Source organism: Orbicella faveolata, unplaced genomic scaffold, assembly GCF_042242905.1.
Source record: "Orbicella faveolata isolate gen_17 unplaced genomic scaffold, um_ofav_v1 contig_47, whole genome shotgun sequence".
Taxonomy (NCBI): domain Eukaryota; kingdom Metazoa; phylum Cnidaria; class Anthozoa; order Scleractinia; family Merulinidae; genus Orbicella; species Orbicella faveolata.
In genome coordinates this window covers 1,633,216-1,652,362 of record NW_028301577.1, presented here as the reverse complement: position 1 = coordinate 1,652,362, position 19,147 = coordinate 1,633,216, and the positions used below count along the sequence as shown (strand labels likewise).

At 37.3% G+C, this 19,147-nt stretch overlaps 4 protein-coding genes across 6 annotated transcripts; 2 read left to right on the top strand and 2 right to left on the bottom strand.

Annotated features, from left to right (window-relative positions):
- Nucleotides 1–106: 106 nt before the first annotated feature.
- LOC110056259 (N-acetylglucosaminyl-phosphatidylinositol de-N-acetylase-like) lies at nt 107–2,399 on the top strand. The gene is made up of 6 exons (XM_020762723.2): nt 107–375; nt 608–707; nt 932–1,022; nt 1,346–1,527; nt 1,942–1,984; nt 2,069–2,399. Exons 1-6 carry the CDS (start codon nt 135–137, stop codon nt 2,168–2,170), a joined length of 759 nt encoding a protein of 252 aa, XP_020618382.1. The 5' UTR covers nt 107–134; the 3' UTR covers nt 2,171–2,399.
- On the bottom strand, nt 2,005–4,891 carry LOC110056278 (uncharacterized). The gene is made up of 2 exons (XM_020762738.2): nt 4,615–4,891; nt 2,005–2,912 (listed from the first exon to the last, which is right to left on the bottom strand). The coding sequence occupies exons 1-2, from the start codon at nt 4,889–4,891 to the stop codon at nt 2,767–2,769; spliced, it is 423 nt and encodes a 140-aa protein (XP_020618397.1). The 3' UTR covers nt 2,005–2,766.
- LOC110057053 (pseudouridylate synthase RPUSD4, mitochondrial-like) lies at nt 4,874–15,043 on the top strand. The gene is made up of 9 exons (XM_089280348.1): nt 4,874–5,101; nt 5,252–5,312; nt 6,217–9,965; nt 10,703–10,747; nt 11,240–11,339; nt 11,808–11,837; nt 12,143–12,332; nt 12,614–12,808; nt 14,074–15,043. Exons 3-9 carry the CDS (start codon nt 9,875–9,877, stop codon nt 14,371–14,373), a joined length of 951 nt encoding a protein of 316 aa, XP_089136474.1. The 5' UTR covers nt 4,874–5,101; nt 5,252–5,312; nt 6,217–9,874; the 3' UTR covers nt 14,374–15,043.
- Nucleotides 14,898–19,129, bottom strand: LOC110057065 (meiotic nuclear division protein 1 homolog). Of its 3 annotated transcripts, none has more exons than XM_089280350.1 (6): nt 18,894–19,019; nt 16,821–16,878; nt 16,595–16,710; nt 16,338–16,445; nt 15,621–15,911; nt 14,898–15,375 (listed from the first exon to the last, which is right to left on the bottom strand). In XM_089280350.1, exons 1-5 carry the CDS (start codon nt 19,017–19,019, stop codon nt 15,645–15,647), a joined length of 675 nt encoding a protein of 224 aa, XP_089136476.1. In that variant the 3' UTR covers nt 14,898–15,375; nt 15,621–15,644. The 3 variants fall into 3 exon arrangements, with proteins under 3 accessions (XP_089136476.1, XP_020619310.2, XP_089136475.1); XM_020763651.2 differs by lacking the exon at nt 14,898–15,375 and adding an exon at nt 19,052–19,129 and having other exon boundaries at nt 15,597–15,911; nt 18,894–18,959; XM_089280349.1 differs by lacking the exon at nt 14,898–15,375 and having other exon boundaries at nt 15,597–15,911.
- Nucleotides 19,130–19,147: the final 18 nt, after the last annotated feature.

Here is a 19,147-nt window from a genome sequence, read left to right as displayed (position 1 = left end):
TAGAAATCGGCTTTATAAGCATCAGAAGAGGCAAAGAAAACTGAAAACACAACACATAATTGCTTTGGCTACATCAAAAGAAGAACTTGTCCCTTAGCATCCACGCAATTTTTACTTAGTAACCACGCACACCGATGTTTCCTCGTGATTTGTGTTGGATTTTGTTTTTCCCTTTATTTGTTGTCATTTTGTCAAGTCTTCTAATACTTTTTTACTATAGACAGTTAAGACTCCAAAAAGTCAAGAAATATGAATTTAATAACAAAACAGTCCTTGTCATCACTGCTCATCCAGATGACGAGTGCATGTTTTTCTCGCCCTCCATTTTGAATTTGCCACGGTTCTGCACAGCACATGTACTGTGTCTCTCTACAGGTGTGCCTGCATATAATTATTAGAGTTAAAACTGAGGTTTATCTTCTTGGGTTTTCTTGTGTGACCATATCATTCACGTGTAACACCACACATCTCTCCCCCACCACACAACCCAGGGTATCTAGATTTTTTTCCATTCCATTTATCTCCCAGGGACCTTGGTCAAAGCTCAACAAGTGAGCCAGATTTTGTGTATATTGTGCATATCTATGTCATTTTTATTTACTTGTAGGTAATTATTACCAACAAGGAAATATACGAAAGCAGGAATTGTTTTCAAGCTGCAGGATTCTGGGAATTCCATCCAGTCATGTGACTGTAAAAGATCATCAGTGAGTTAATGCATGGAAGTTCGATTTGTATGTTGTTTGAGGAGTTACATTTCCCATGTTTCTGTTGAGTTATATCTATTTGTGCATTCTTATAGGTGTATACAGGAAGTGGTTTTACAAGCACTCTTTGTCAGTGAAAGTTTGCTGATCTGTCTGTAAATAATAATATTTTGCTTTGCTTTCACCATTTTCTAAAAGAAATGTTATTCTATGTTGGGTTCCAGTTCTCTTCCTGATGACCCCAATGTTGACTGGGATACCAAGATTGCCAGCCAGATAATTGCTGATCACATCAAGCACAATCAATTTCAAGTGGTAAGATGAAGTGGTATGTACAGGAAAGTGGGTGAGGGGGTAGGTGGAAGGGACGCAGCCTTACACTGAAATCACTGCAATTGGTCAAAGTATTTTGATTCAAAAACTGTTCTGTTGAAAAAGTACATCACATTATACATTTTTGGGTGTAGTAAACAAGTCATCTCTCTTCAGAGGGTTCTAAGGGAAACAATTTCCTCTCCCCAATCTTTCCATTCTTTACTCTGAAAGTGTTCTTGCCAACAAAGCCCATGAGAAGTAGTACGGTTTCTCACTGTTTTCTTAACTTTACTCTATGACTGGTTTTGACTTTCATTCTACAGGTCATAACTTTTGACTCTTATGGGGTGTCAGGTCATTCAAACCATATTGCCATCTACAAAGCAGTGAAGAGATTGAAAGATAATGGACTCCTTGAAGATGTTACAGTTTATGTTCTCAGCAGCATTAGCATATTGAGGAAATACATTTCACTTTTGGATCTCCCATTCAGTGTCTACTCTCAGTAAGTACTACTCAGAAAGGAATGTATGTAATTCCTGGCTTCTGTGCAGACATCTCCTTTTCTAGCCCTCTTTCCCATGCAGGAAGGAAAATGAAATTCTGATGATGATGCGAGTGGTTCTTACATTTTTTCACAGCTTTTCCCGTGAATTTCATGTAGTCAATAACAAAATGCTGACCGATATTAATGTAAATTGGGAGGTCTTACACCAAAAAGAAGGCACATTTTAGCAACCTAGCAAATCGCAATCAATGAGATCCTGTTTATCAGAACCCTGGCAAAAGTTTTATGACATCATTATTGTTTTATAGTCCTATAAGATCAATAAAAATTGCTCAAGCAAGAGAATAAGTGATCATTGTTTATGTAGAAAACTAATTTTGAGGTCAATTCCTCTCTCTCCCCACTAATTAGGCAGATGTTTCTCTCAAGCCCACAGGATATTATTTTAGCACAGGTACATTGAATCGTCCAAAGTAAATGTCAAATAATTTGTTTAATATATATACTGACTTATGAATGTTGGACATTGTGTCAACAGAAGGCCATGTATGCTCACAGAAGTCAATTGCTGTGGTTTAGGAGGCTGTACATCCTATTTTCCAGGTTTATGATGATCAACACACTCCAAGAACTAAAGTGAAGAAGGCTATAATCAACAGAAGAAATTCTGCACTAATTTAATACTTTGGTCACTTGCAGCTCATAGTTTGAAAGCTGTTTTCCAATAGTCAACAACTTCACTTTTGTCTATTTTCAACATTGATATGGCAATGACCATTAAACAACATGTAATCAACCAGGATATAACATTATTGCCTTTACATATCAGAATAAAATGTACACTAAAGGATAATGACCTTATTATTCAACATGGTGTCAACAGCATCTTCCTTACCATGTCCCATAACATTTCATTGTGTTTGAACTGTCACTCTAAGCAAAAGATACTGTTTTAACTTTTATGAGCGTAGATTAAATAAATGCCACTATAATGTGTTTAGCAGTCACTTTGCTATGATACAAGTGATCCATGAAGAAGTTAAAAGTAATGTTATAATCTATAAACTTATCTTTGCCCTGGATAACAGGATCACTCAAAAGCTTAACATAGCATCTCTGGGAAGGAAATTTACCACAAAGTAATGGAACAGAATTCCAGTATTTTCCATGGGAAATTCAGTTAGCACAAACAATGCCTGGCAATAAATAGTATGCCATACACAGGTTCTACTAAAATCACCACTTAAATATCTTTTGATTTTTTCTTTTCTTCTTCATGAGCCTCTTCAAATTCTTTTTCTTATTTATTCTCTTGAGAGCCTTTTTTCCAGGCTTCTTCTGTGTTCCATCTTCAGATTTCATTACAACATCCTCTGTGCCTTCTGTTGATGTAGAAACACCAGGGTAGTTAAAATTAGAAATGTCTACAACAACCTTGCACAGTTGAAGAAAAAGTGTCATGGAAAATCATCCTTGAAGCACTTGTAATGACTTTCTAATACCGTAAAGTTCTGATAGTAACTACCCCCCCCCCCCCGAAAGTAGCGACCCCCCGAAATTAACGTCAATTTTTTGTGGCCGCTAATAAATCCCGAAAGTAGCGAGACCAAGTTTTTTAAATTGTATACCGTATACCTAATTTGTCTATCAGTAGTCAAAATTTTAATGTACAATAATATGTTTGTGCAGTGTCACAAATTGTTCACGATAAAGCACTTTAATTTACAACAAGGGGAAGCTTTATGCCACCATTCATCCTTGACATCTGTTCACTGATGTAGCGATGTAAGAACTAAACCAGTATAATAGACCATTTTACAGTTGTCTACTCAGTGACCTGACCTTTGGATGGCAGCGAGGCTGGAGTTGACCTTGTTTTGATACAGACCTCACTGCTTTTGTTGTGTAAAACAAGTTGTTCTGATGCTAACTAGGTGCATTTACATGACAAAAGCAGTGAGGTCTGTATCAAAACAAGGTCAACTCCAGCCTCGCTGCCATCCAAAGGCCAGGTCACTCAGCAGACAACTGTAAAATGGTCTATTTCGTATTAACAACAGGAGTGTTGCTTCAATTTGAAATTGAAAACTCTATATAGTTTTTGTCGATTAACAAGGACATGTTTCTTCCAATTAAATGACACTGAGATACTGGTACGGGGTACACACTAACACACAGCCGTGCGTCATGCAGTACAATCAAAGCAGTTTAGCTTTCTCCCTCTGTGTCAGTGAAGAACTCAATCTCCTCTATATCCACTGATTTACCCATGCGGTAGTCCTGTAAACCATCGATATTTATTTCACTGTCCCTGCTACTACTCTATTTGTAAATGATTTTTGTTCCCCGAAAGTAACGAGCCCGGAAAGTAACGACCCCCGAAAGTAGCGACCCCCAGAGGCTGCTAATTCTGAAAGTAACAAGGGTCGCTACTATTGGAACTCTACGATATTTAAGAAATAGAGCATGCACCTGAGAAGACTCCAAAACAACTGCTCTTATGGTGCAATTTGACAAATTGACGTCAGTTTTTCATGCATCTGTCCTGTTATTGATCATGAATTTCGTCAAAACATTGTGAAAGTAGCTGTGGATCCACAAGGTGATAGCCACGTGGATCCGTAGACTACTTTGACAATGTTATGATGAAATTCATTGTCAATAACAGGACAGACGCATTAAAAACTGACATCAATTTGTTTTTTACGATAACAAATTGTCAAATTGTCCGCTCTTGCTCGTTGATGCATCGCATAAATTATAAATTCATGTCTCTGTCTGCTTATTGACAAAAAAAATTAGCCAATGAGTGCGCAAGAATTTCTGCAGTTATCGTAAAAAAAAGTTGCTTAGCAATTATGAGACAAAACTGAGGTTCAGTTGAGTCTTGGAGACCCAAACACACCATGAACTAGTACAGACCAGACACCTATAGACAGAGGTCTTCCGCAGAAGGCAGAAAGACGGCCTATAGTCAGAGGGGAGGGTGATGTGGAGGGGAGGGTTTGCTGGACTCCCCTTGAACCCATACTTCACATGGAGTTACTGTTACTATCTCCTTCACGACATTAAACAATCTCTTACCCATAGCATCTGCGTCGACCGTTTTGTCTTCTTGGTTTTTGTGTATTTCTTCTTGTGCTTTTTCTTCGTTTTTATCTAACTCGAGACCCTCTGTCTCCACAATCATTTCCTTGTCGCTTATTCCAAGTATCTCCTCCAATTTCGCCTTCACCTTTGGCTTTAATTTTTCTCTCCTTTCAGCCCGAAGTTTTCGTTTCCTTTTCGACCGAATACTCTTCGCCATTTTAACACACGTGTGCGCGGTAAGGAGCTTGGTACCTAAGACCGTATGCGTCATGTATGGCACGGCGGAAAAACCGCTGATTGGCTGAAAAATCCGTTGTCTTGGAGCATGCTCAAGCGCTCGCCGCTGACAATTTGCGGCTGCAAACGAGTTTCGAAAATGTCTGAATATTTTGCAAGCGGGAGCATCGAACAACAAGAAATATTGTGGATTTTTACCCAGTTAGAACTTCTACTTGTCGCAGAGAATGCGGATTAAGCAAAAGTAAGTATGTTGCAAATGTTAGCCTGGTTTTGTTTCCTTCTTTGAGTGTTATTCTTTGTGTTGTGATTTATTTTGTCCGTTGGTGTCGTGTTCATTTTGTGCCGAGCGGAAGCACCTGCTTAGCTTATTTACAATACTCTTCTGCTGCAGATATTGGAGTACAGATGACTTAACACAATGGACACAGCATAATGGAAAGCTATGTTGAAAGGTAAGCCAAGTTTTCCTTCCTTTCCTTCCGTAAATGGTTGATTTTTGCAATTGGCAACATTTTCTAGTTCGTGTGACTTCGGAAACTTTTTGGCTCGATGAGTCTACATTTGAAAAGTTGAAGATTTTGTTCGCTATCATTTGAATTACCCGTCATATCTTGACTTGCCTCTGGGAAGAGACCCGTTAGGTTTTTTTGTCTGCCATGTTCATATAAATAAGTGACGAAAACCGTTGACACTGTACTACAAATGAGCTTAATTTTGTAGATTTCAGGATATAAATCTTACATACAATGAACGTTTTAAAAGCGTAGCCAACTTATGTCCAGTCCGGATATCAGCATACTATTCAAGGTGACACATTTCTTTCTACGTTTGGATATATCCTCTGGCTTGTGTTGTCTACAATTGAAAAGTTCTTGCAGCAGTGCAAGAATCTGATATGACAGATGTACACTAAGGTTTGTTATTGAATGGACTAATTGCGTTGTTTTGAAAGAGTTTTTAAAGGTTATCGTGTAAAATTATTTTTTGACCTGAAGGCAGACTTTTTTGGGTTTAATTAGTCAGATGATGATGAGGTTAATGAAATGTTTTTATTTATTTATTTTTTATTGAGTGAAACCTCAAGAAGTAACAATCCTTTTGTTGTACTTCATGATTATGTTGTACTACATGATTTAAATTTCCCAGTTACAAAGCTAGCAAAATGACTGAGGTATTCACAATACAGGTTGAAAGAAGTTGCGTAGTCTTCAATGCTCTACGCAGTATTGTATAATGTATGAACAGTGGAAATACTAAGTTAATGACATTTCTTCTTGCAATGTAATAAGTATTCAAAGGATGAAGCCAAAGTATAACTTAATTTAATTTTACATTGTTTCCTCTTTTTTTACACAGTTAGACCTCAGATTTTCACAGCTCTCCTCCTCTCTTTCAATGACTTGATTCTCTGGCTGGGGACAGTGTGACGTGGCCATGTACATCAACGTGAAGAATTTTTTTTCCTGGATGAAATGCCATCTTCCTTGGAGAGGATACTAAATGATATGTTCCTTTCATAAAAAGATTTAGGAATAATAAAAGGGATAATTACGGAACCAAATGCATGGAACAAGTATTTCAGGATTCCCCAGTAATTAATAAAGAAAAATGTTTGAAGACAGAAAAATGATAGCTTGGTAAACAACTTGGTTGGGATTAGACTTCTTAAAAATTTGTAGATCATAATATTTTGGTGTGGAAGGTTATGCGATATTTAGCAGTAATTTATTCTTTGCAATCAAGGTGAATAGTGGCTGTTATTTAAAGGTTAAATAACACCCAATAGCACTTCCATTTACATCAGAAAGGTGGCACTTCAGTCCGCAAATAATCAAGTACAACTAATGGGAAGGATAACGTTCCCCAGAAGAATTGTTTACTTCTTGAATGAACTTTGACAGCCAGTAGTTGAGACTGCATGCAGGCATATCTGTAATGGCCGTTTCCAAAGTTTGCACTCTTTCTTCAAAGTCTTTCGTGGTAAAAAGACCGCCGGGTTCCAAAGTACAGGACTTCACTAATTGATGCAGTTTCCATTCCTCGAAAACCTTACATGACCATTTGGCTTTATAAGCTGTTGATTTCGGTACTGCATTATCAACACTTTTCTTCTCATCCTCCACACTTTTCGGCTACTGAAATCTCTCGAACGACTTTCTTGCGATATACATCCTGACTGAACGACAACTTGTAAATGCTGGCAACCCCAGCAACTTTCACATCTCAGAATAAATTAAATCGCACCATAAATGCAAATTAATTACGCTGGTAAAAAATATCATTGATATTGAAATTATCGAGGAAGGAATGTTAGACAGCAAACAATTCTAATTGGAAGTCTTTGTTTATTATTTCTTTAAGAGTGATCATGAGAAGTTATTTCCAAAACTTGTGCTTCGTGTTTCATCGGGGTATCCAAATACCTCGAAACAATAAAAGCACTCAGCCTATGGCCTCGTGCTTTCATTTGTTTCTCGGTGTTTGAGTACCCCGATGAAACACTCGCTCTCGTTTTGGAAATAGTACTTCTCATATCCAACAGGCACGAGTGGAATAATTGTTTTATTAAAAAGGCTCCCAAAATATAGAAAACTAGACTTAAATAACAATAACAATGCTAAAAAAATCATGCATACGCTTTCCATATTTGTAGAGCATGGTATAATGGCTCATAACCCCTGATAGCTAAAACAATGAAAACTCTCAAATTGCATTATCCAGTGATCCAGTTTTTTAATGATGCTCATTGCTTGTGTGTTTGTGTTGGATTTTATTTTTATTTCAGTTTAGTTTTCTATATTTGGGGGGCGTTTTTAATGAAACAATTCTAGTCACGCTTGTTTGGTCTTTTTGTTTGGGAATGGGAGAGGTTAACTTAACAGTAGTTTTTACATGTAGTTAATTTCAGTGAGGTGTTCAGAGGAAGGGGTTTGCTCCAAATGCATGTGTTATGATATGAGCCCTTGTTGCTTCATTGATGTTGATAGAGATTTGAATATCTTCTGGATCTGCTATAGTCTTATTTTCTACAGTAGTGGGTTATCAGCCCTCAGCCTAACACCCAACCTGGCAAGCCACGTGATCACAATTTGTCTGGTCCCTATCCTTCAACCTACCAGAAGTACAAGACTCTAGCTGACATAGCTCATAGGGTCATGGATACAAAAACCATCCCTCCACAATAAGGTGGTGACCCCTTAGGATGGTTGGAAGTTGGGGGAGGGAGTAAACAAAATTTGGTGGCAGGGTCTGCAAGGGTATGGAATTTATCTGGAACACAATATGAAACAGTAGAATTTTATTGCAGTGTAGGCTACTGAACCTTCTCCTTAAAAGTATCTAGGAGAGATGGCATATGGTATTTGCTTTGAACAAGACTTAAACTTACTATTGGGGGAGGAGGGATCGTGCAGTTTTCATGTGTTTTCTCACAATAGTGCTTTTTGCAAAAAGGCATGCTTTCCAATGTGGTCAGTGTAAGACGCAGACTTTGGACTGCAGGCCAGGTGTTAAAATGCAGACTGTAGACTTTTCAAGTGTTACTGTGTGTTAACAGTAAACAGACCAACCTTATTTGGGCTAAAAGAAGTGAGAGTTCAGCCTCAATAGTTCTAGGGTTAGATTGAATATCACTCGGGTTAGCTGCGAAGGATCTAGGGGGCTTTGGCTGGTTTGGTCGAACCCCCTAGATTAAAAAAAAAAAAAGAAATAAAACATAACATGCGAACTTGGCCTCAGAATAACAGAAATCCCATTTCCAATTCAAGGATCACAATTTCATAAATTTCCAGCGTGAAAGCCACTGGTCCCCCTACAGGGGACTGCCTTTTGGCAGTTTGTATCTCGAAACCCCTTCTCTGTATCCGCCCTAGGGTTAGCCTGAATATTTTCTCCAGTTAGCCTGTATAAGGTTAGCTCTCGATAAAACACGATTCTGTTATATTAATGTCTGCAGTATGTATTTCCCCCTCACTCTGCAGTCTGCAGTGCACAGTCTGCGTTTTACACTGACTGAATTTCGATGTAACTACAAGCCTTCACATAAACGAATGTTCCCCCAGTATAAATTAAAGTGGAACAAGAACCCCTTTTGGCGGATTGCTTTTTTTGTTAACACAATGGAGAAATGTTTGCAATAACGAAGCCCACAGCTAGCTGCGGGGAAAGCTGCGTAGCCAAGGAACAAGAATCGTACTAAGTGTGAAGTAGCATAACCCATAATATCAAACACAGGCTAACATAAACAAAGAGCAATTTATTTTATCCTTCAAGCTGTATTACATATACAATACAACTTTCTACAATGCCATATTAAACCTCTATAAGCTTACTACAAGTTTTCAGCTCATGGCAGTACATGGCATCCACTGAAGCGGCAAAACAAAGCACGAATGAATAGCACACAAGCGAAACACACAACAAAATTAGGCATTAGTGTGTACTACTTACGAATTCGTCCTCCACGTTTCTTTCTTCAGGCAACGATACAAAAGTCCAAGAACAAATAGCATTTAAAAATTTTCATCAGCACGAAAAAAAAGTCATATTTTATATGTTCCGTAAAATTAAACAAGCTACAAGAAATTGCGGTTCAAAACCTTAAAGAACTTGACACGACCTTAAGAAAAGGAAAAACGGTACCTCGGGTGAATTTGGAAAAGCTGAAAGTTTCCTTTCGGAAGAGCTGTCTTTATCGCCTGAGAAATCTGACAACACCGTTTCGATCCTCTCAGTCACAGTCAAAACATCAGTATGGATCATTGCCCAAAGTAGCTGAGTTGTTTGTAACTGCCTTGAGCGAGCAAGATGTTGCCAAAAGCCATGACAATGACGTGTTCGTTTTTGATTCGTCGTCCGCCATTTTGAAAATGGAAAGGCGGGAAGACGAACCGAAATCTACTGCGCATGAGCAGCGGTTTTTCCGCCGTGCCGTCATGTATTCGATTCTATGTATACTCTTATTGTTGCGTACTTCATGTATCTCATAGTGTAGTGTGTTAGGGGACGATCCAAGATGGCGCTTGCTGCCAAAACTGCGAGATTTGCTCTGGGAAGAACTATCATAGATGCACAATTCTTAGCCGACAGTGTAATTTTTATGAACAGTAAGTATGGCGTGCAGAGGTATGTCAGGCATTGGTCACGTTTAATGGTGACTGATCGTTCAGAGACTGACAGGCACGTATTTACATTAAAATTGAGTACATTATTAATCATAGGTAATAACTACTTCGATTTTATATACTTCCTGATATCTCTTTTGGTTGTAAATTCTGTATATGAGCGTTGTATTTCGAATTTCGAAGGCAAGAGATTGGGGGGTTGAGTACTTTAGAATTTCCAAAGCCGTGGGGTGGGGGGGGGGGGGGGGTGGGGGGAGCTTTGATGAAGACATTGTCTGGAATAAACCATTCCAGAACCCTTAGGAGACAATGGGTAAATGTTTAATAATTCGTCCATAGTTAGAGTGGAATGGTTGCGGGACCTGACAAAGTTCTTTATTGTATGTTTTTGTTCTCTTTTTTGGCCTTGACCATGTGCAAACACAATAGTTGTTTACTCCGTACTGAGGAACTAACCAATAAAAACGTTTTGGTTACGTAATTCATGCATAGTGTATTAGCGCAAAACAAAAGACTGTGCTGGTCATGGACCTTCCAACATAAATCTTGGCATCTTTGTTTGCTCCTTTGATGTTTGTTGGGCTTCATAACCATTCCCCTCTATAAACTATGATTCATCAGAGAAACCAAATTTCCAGGTCTGGTTGTCCAGCATTTAAAATTAAGACCACCAGGATTTTATTTTGAGCTTTGTTTAACAGTTTTCTTTTTTTCTACAGATGACATTATTGCAGTAAATAAACCATATGGGGTGCCAGTTCACTGTAAGTGGATGACACTGAAGAGTTTAAGGTTATTAAAATGAAATATAAATGGTGGTCATTTATGAACATTTCTACAAAAGAGTGTTCTCTGATTGTGGTTTCTGAGAGGACTGATTGCTTTAATTCCAAGGTGGAGAACTAAATACAGCAGAATAATAAATCTTCTAACCACTTAGAGGAAGCAGAAATTGGTTCAGAAAATTGGAAGGTTTGACGAAAATTGGGATTAAACCTCTCCTAATGTGTTTGCCAAGTGCCTGAAAAAATGTTTTGAATAAATATGAGGTTTGAAAAATCAAGAGTTCAAAAAAAAGTGAGGATTTTAATCTTACAAGACAGTATAAATATGTATAAATATTACTGTTTGTCAGGTGATAAATGATCTTTACTCCATCCAGTAGTGTGCTCGGTGTGAACATTCCTAATATAGAAACACATATTTTGAACAACCATTTATTAAAAAGCTTTTTTTGTTTATGTGTTATTTTGAAGCGGGTCCTGGTGTAAAGATTTGTATAATGGACATGCTTGATGAGTTTACAGAAATCAAAAAATTGAAACAAAGACCAGAGCTTGCACATCGAATTGATAAGTATGTGCTTTTGTTATGCATTGGCCTATTCCCTTCTGGATAATTCTGAGTTATTGTTAAGGAGCACTTGCTAAATTACTTTGCAAAAGGACAGTTCTTGATACCACACTTAAAACCAGTACCATCATGGCTAAACTGACCAATAATTTAGTTTCAATGGACCAGACTTAAAACACAGTCATCTGACAAATACTCTTCTTTTTGCTTTCAAGATGGCTTCAGCTCAGTTTGCCTAGAAACATCGGATGCCAACATTGGTTCTTTTCAGAACTACTGCTTTAGAAGAACTACTTCCATTTATATCTGGTATCTCTCATGGGTGAAAAACATTCTGAGCTTTGCCCATGAAATAACATTTGGGCATTCTCCAAGGCTTCATTTCAACAGTTTAACAATTTTTTTGGGTAACAGAAAAATTAAATATTGGTAGTAATACTATTAACTAATTGGAAAATTATTTACTTACAGGGACTGCAGTGGAATTCTGTTATTCACAAGGTACTCACAGTCAAATAATAATAAACTAATTTCAGTAATCATCATGATTTTATTTTACTACTTTCAGTGGTTTCCCAATAGCTCCAAGTTTCTCACTGTTTTGTCAAGCTATTGTAAAGAAAGATGATGTTAATCACATGTACTTCAAAATATTGTCTCAACAAACAGGACAATGACAACATTGACCACAACTTAGCTTTATACAGATGAATATTTGCTACTGCTTTGCTTAATAAACCCTTTTATTGATGGATATTAATGGTAACAAATCAAATTTTCATATTTGACAATATTTAAATTTTTAGGTCGGCAAGCGCAGCCAGCAAGGTAGCCGAAATGTTCTCCAACAGAACGATTAGTAAACATTACTGGGCTATAACTGTTGGAATACCAACATTTGAAGAAGGAGAAATCAATATTCCCATTGGCGAGGCCAAACTTCTTGGAGGATATCGCATTGTTACCAGACCAGATCTGAGCTCAAAGTCTTCAGAAGTATGGAAATTATTGATAATTTGAATGGACCACCACAACATTTATTTGTACCAAAATACTAATGGAGATAATGACCATGATCATTTTTTCCAGAGTGGAGAAAGGTTTATAGGACACATATTTATAAAAGTTCCAAAGCTAGAACTTAAATTGAATAAAACATTTACCAAGGATATAACTTAATATTTAACTATACAGGACTCTTAAAGTTGTCAATTTCACAATTTTAATTCAAATCTCTTAGCATTCTACTGACATAAAATTTTCTTTTTTTTATTTAGTTGTTAAGTGCCGCTGGCTTCAAAACTGCGAAAACAAAATTTAAAATTTTGGACATAAATCAGAGCACATGTGCTCTTTTACAACTAGAGCCAATCACAGGATTAAAGCAACAAATCAGAGTACATACAGCAGAAGGACTGAAATGCCCAATACTGGGTGATCACAAGTTCTCTTCTGATGTGCGGCAGCCTCAGGTGGGTTTACACATTTCAGATATTTCAAAATAAGCATGATCTGATCTAGCACATGGGTAGCAAGGGGATTTCCTGGATGGGTCATTGTAATAATTATTGTTGTTGCAAGGTCAGCACATCACATGGTCATGAATGATGTAAGGATTTTGCAAGTCTAGACAAGTTTCCGTTATGCAAAGTGAATATTCAGTACCCAGTGCAAACTCTTGAATAACATTTAAGGAAATATATATTTCACACTACATGAAGAGCAGAACATTGGTAAGATTGAAATTTATTTTTAACTTTAATCCAAACATAATGATATTATGCACCACTTATTGAAAGAAGAGTTGACAGTACGGAGACGGAAATGTCCAAAAGCACTCGATGAGTGCACCATTTCTAAGAGGGCAAAAATTTGATAACTTTAATTGGTAAGTTAACATTAACAGTTACGTGATTCAAAGTCTAGCCCTTGAGCTAGCTCAATTTTTAGCACAGGTCTGCATACTGATGAGACAAAAACCAAAAACTATGGCCCATATTTATATTCTTGGTATTGGACTGGAACTAGCTTGCAAAAGAGGCTCTTGTGGGGGAATATCATTAATAAGAGATTAATATCATTTGCATTTGAAAAGACTCCTCACATTACCCTCAGTTACAAGCCAGTTTTACTCAAATCAATACCAAGCAAACCAATATAGCTTATTCCCCTTCACTCCCTGTGGAGCATAGGTCCATGGAAACTGCCTGCCATCTCCTTCTGTTTTGGGCCAACTTTTCGATCTCTTGCCAAGTATAGCCTGCCTTTGACACCTCATTGTCCACGGTTCTCCTCCAGCTGTTTCTAGGACGACCTTGATTTCTCTCTCCCTGGGGCTCCACCTCAGTGCATACCTGGTAATATTGCCGATCGCTTTTCTTAAGGTGTGCCCAATCCAACCCCACTTACACCTTCTAATCTGGATGTTGATTTGTTCTTGTTCAGTTCTTTCCCTCAAATCTTCATTTCTTATAACCTGAGGCCAGTGTACACTGGCCTCAAGAATACAGATATAGTCTATTAAAAAATTGTAAAACGCAAGTGAAACATGAACCATGCTTAGCCCCAAGCCACATGATAAGAGATTTCCAATACAATCCACCACATTAAAAGCTTTTGAACCTTCATGTGTAATGGAAAAAAGTCAGGGTTAATACTGTAATTAAAATCTAAAGGGAAGCTGCTTTGTTCCATCACTTAATGGTCTTATATTAACACACATGTATTTTGTTCAAAGGTGTTACCTCTACGTTTACTTCAGCTTCTTCAGATTAAAGGTGTAAAGGACAAAACAGATCCCAAAGCAAAAGGAAAAATCAGACCATGGCAAAGAGCACTCATTCCTCTCCATCTACATGCACGGCAGTTAACTTTACCAAAGTTGTATCATGGAAAAGATATTATAATAAAGGCACCTCTGCCTGAATATTTTGAAGAGACTCTTCAAAAGTTAAATCTTCATCCGAAGAGAAAGAACATGACACATTGCAAGGATCTGATAGAGTATTACAGACTGAAAGAGTTAGAACGTAAATAAACTAGTGTAATTTTAATAGTGAAGTGTTTGGTAAAATGAGGGTACGTGTAACCAAGTTTGTAAAAAGGTAAAATTTTTATCATAACTCTGGAGAAAATCTTCAAACAGGTTGTCTGATAAAAACACATATTTCAAGGAACTTCGTACGTCAGTCTTATTTTAGTTCTTCCTATATTTTTTTGGCAATGTATGATTAGGGTTCACAATTCATAAATAACACTCAGATTTTTGAAATCTGCATTGTAAACGGTATAAGGAACCCACTTTTGAGTATATTATTATATGGCTGTCTCTCAGGGACTGGGAACTACCAAATTCACAAACCTGATTGGCTGGAATCGATATTGAACATGGTCTAGATTTTCCCATCTAGACCAGCATCTAGACCGGTTACATTCTGTGGTAAAAAGTTGCAAACTAAAATACAAAAATGTTGACTATTTTCTTCCAAAAATATTTATTTCATATGGAAGTGACAAAAAACCTGATATGAAAAAAAAAAGGTAACGAGGATGAGCAAACTGTTGACATATGAGAGTTTGGTTATTATATATTTTATTCAGAGCATCAGAACAAAGGAAATCACTGTGAAACTACCATAAAAGATAATTAAACATACTTTCAGGAACACAATTTACAGTAAAGCAATAAAATTCACTTCACCATGTAATATCAATAATTTTGATGACATCGAAAATGACTGGGGGCCTTTCAGGTTCAGTGGTTTATAAATTGTTCAAACATCACATGGCTTAATTATTCTTGCTCTTGGGTTGATAACATCACTTGCAGTGTGTAATTTGGAGAAACCTACAGTATAGATAAAATGGCATCAAGAACTGACTCCGGAATCCAATTCAAATACTTGGCACAAGTGTCTAAGTTTAATGTTTTGATTTCCAGACTATTAGGATCAGTTGCTGTTGCAGATGCACTCAGTTGATGAGTCTTTCTGTTTAAATAGAAAGATGGAGAAAATGATTTTATCTCTTTTCAGAAACACTGCAAGAAAAAGAAAAGAAAATCTCATTAATTTTGATTATCAAAATGTAAAGTTTCTTTCCTCGTGCTATCATTATTATGTCAACAGTTCCTGCTAGCTCTATGTTCCCATCAAGATATAAAATCATTCTCAAGTACGGCTTTCATCACATGCTTTATTTCAGGGTGTTTCCAAACAGATAAACTTGACTTCAGAGAGAACACAAAAAACCAAAAAGATGTATCTTTATAGCAACTTTATTTACATTGTGAGCTAGCTGTATCTCAATCTATTCCACATAATCAAAGTCTTCTGGAATTCCAAAATTCTTGTCAATCATTTTCTCTTCCAATCCAAACTTCCTGACACACCAGGACTTGATGGTAAAAACATTGTCAGTCCAGCGATTTGCACCTTCTTTTGCCATTACTGTTTCCTTTTGCATGTTTTCCAGCACTTCTGGGTCACATTCTCTATATCTCTCAAGGTCTTGTTCCTGTTCTTTACACAGCTTTTCCTTCTGCAATAGCTCTTGAAGAATGGCATCTCTGTCACCCTGTTTTACCATCAAATTTGTTAACTGAATTGTGGTACCTAAAGCCCTGGCCTTTTTTGGGAAGAGTTGTATTTTAGTTCATTTTGCAGGTCTTGAAAGATATTTGATGGAAACTATGTGTAAAGGTTATTGCCAGAGAGAAAAAGTTTATATTAACGGGGGCAGTAACACCCCTGTTAAATATCAATGTATAAAGGTCATTCAATGTGCCATAAGTAAAAACTGTTAGGTTCATAATTTAACCAACCTTTCCAAAATCTACACCTTTTAAAAATGAAATGCAGTAGTGTAGAGGCATGGTAGAGCAAATGGCTAGAAATTGCTCAGGAACCCAGATCAAGCAGTCTTGGTTTAAGCCCTAGACAGGTTTGTTCACTCTTTCTTATTTATCCTCAGAAATTCATGATAAACTATACTAATACTCACAGACTGCTCTCTGCCACTATTGGCTTGTTTCAGAAGTTTTGTGGTGGTGGCAATTTTCTTTTCACATTCATTTATTTGCTCAGTGAGTTGCTGTAGTTTCTGTTGTCTCTGAGAAGAAAATTAATACAGTGCCATTGAATTCAGTACAGTCCAGACAGACAAGGCTTTTCCTACATGTATTTTGCATTTCTCACTTTCAGTTGCCTTGCATATGACTGTAAGGTAGTCTAAGGTAGTTTGCCCCATAGTTTACTTACTGTATGCAATGCCTTGCTTGGGTAAGCCCAGAAATAAATGGAAGTACCAATTTTATCAGTATCCACAAGATTGTCATCAACCAAGCTTTGTAAGACTTCCTTAACAGACATGGATGCTATATGGGAGAGAAATCAGTCATCATCATCATCATCAGCCCTAATGCCATAAAAATGGGAAAATGGGATAACACAAAAAATAGTGGACACAGTCATCACTTTGTCTTACTGATTCCTTTTTCCTTGGGTGCAATTTTTTCAAGCTCCTTGAGTAGAAAGAACTCTTTCTGTTGAAATTCAAAGTATCCAGATTAGTATCAAACATTAGAAATCATTAGAAAACAGCCCCAAGATAATTCGCTTGCTGATCGGTTAAAAATCATGTTTTCATAACTCGATGGAAACATAGAACTAGCACGAGCTGTTGACTTAATGATGGCACGAGCAAAGAGAATTTACATTTTGATCATCAAAGTAAACAAGCTGTTTTTCTTTTTTTCATCGTGGTGTTTTCTAAAAGAACTAGAAAACATGTTCTCTGTGGTTCTATCGAGTTATAGAAACACTCGTGAAAGTTTGGGAGAACTCGAAAAAGCTGTGGAAACACTGGCCTGCGGCTCGTGTTCCCACAGCATTTCTCATTCTCCCAAACTTCCACTCGTGTTTCTATAACTCAACAGAAACATGGTACATGTTTTCTATTTCTTAATTATTGATGACGCCTGGTAGAATGGCAGATAATTTATGCACAAATGATATGCACACACACCAGGGGCAGAGAGGATGTTTGTAAGGCAAAGTACCATGTGGGTGTCATGTCCACAAGGAGAGTATTACATGTTGATGGGTGACAAGAAAAGAACATAATAATAATTAATTAGCTGAAAAGAAGAAACCCATATAGCCCCATACTTGTTTAACATATAATTTCTTTCATATCAATAATCTTTCATAGACTAATGACAGTCATACGTATGGAATGACTGTTACAAAATTTTATAGTTTAATGTGCTACTTTGGCCAAATTTTTACCCCTGAAACTTTTAACATGTATCACATAGAATTTCATGACACATTAAGACCAATGTTTACTGTTTGCAAATATCTCCACTAGAAAAAATGTGTAACATATATAAATGAGTGAACTGATGATGTCACACTCAACCCAATACTACATCCAGCATAAAAAATAGAGCTGTCTCGGTCAGTTTCCAGCAGAGACCTTTGAAACGTGGTTGGCTAATAGTTCTACAGGCAACACACCTTCTGCTATAAAATTTTGTTCCCATGGCAACTCACACTTTTCCAGTCTCTGATTTTTAGCACGAAAAAATTAAAAAATGCTATGAACTTGGCCGAACATATTTTTATGCTTGCTGGATCATGCAGATGAGGCAACATTGGCAAATATCAAAATGGAATGCAAAAGGTGGACAGAAAAGCCTTTAATATCAAGGAGGTCTGGAACCCAGTATGTTACCTCAGTAACACATATTCTGGAGAACATCTAGTAGAATCTTACTGCAACAAATCAAACAATCCTGATGCAAATTGGCTGAGATATCTTTTTTCATCATAGTTCAAACTTTGCTTGAGTTTATGACGTCATCACTGGGCTAATTTGCATATTTTAAAAGTTGAATATCTCTAGACTGTCTCTCTGGAACAAAAAGAGATATCTGGAAATAGTAAAAAGCATTTTTCTTCTCGTGCAGACTACGTGTTCATTTTTTAAAAATGGCTTACATAGGAAAGATGCGAATTTCATTATAGTGGCAATTTAATTAAGCTTGCGTTAACTTAGTTTAAGTTTTTATTATATGGCTAGCTCCGTGAGCGGGCAAGATGAATCAAATCCTGCGCTGTGATTGGCTACCCAAGCGGGCAAGATGGAGCTATCTTGCCCGCTCGGGACTACCCGCAGTGTCCCGCAAGAAAAATTTCCCCAAAAGCCATATAATAAATCCTTTATTGACCAAGCTTGTTCGGTCAAGATGGCTGGATATTGGCCTCGTTCTATTTTCGCGTGTTTTTGGACCTCGACTCCGTCTCGGTCCATAAACACGCAAAAAAAGAACTTGGTCAATATCCAGCCATCTTGACCTCACACTTGGTCAATAACCCATACATATTAAAAGCGTGAAGTAAACTTATGTTACCGAACTCTTGTCACTGTAGGAAATATGTCCCATGGAAAGTGAGGTGAATTTCTGTGTCGATGTTGGGTTGGAAGACTTAAACTTAATTTAATTTTGTTAACCCATACGCTTATACACTACGGGAGCCTTATTCTGGTCCTTACTTTCTCAAAGAACAGTTCCAAAAGGCGCGTCCTCTTCTCTTCCAAACTCAGCCCACGCTTCTTTGACTGAAAAAGATCAAATAACGCTAGTAAGAAAATGATACTAAATATCAAAGAAGCAGGCATATGCCTTCAGCAATGTTTTTTTTCTCACAGACCATGCTTGTGGGAGTAAAACTCTCAGCAAAGCTTCTTTCAACAATGGCGGACAAATTTAATTTTGGCGCCAGTCTCTAGGCCGGAAGTTTTTTGGT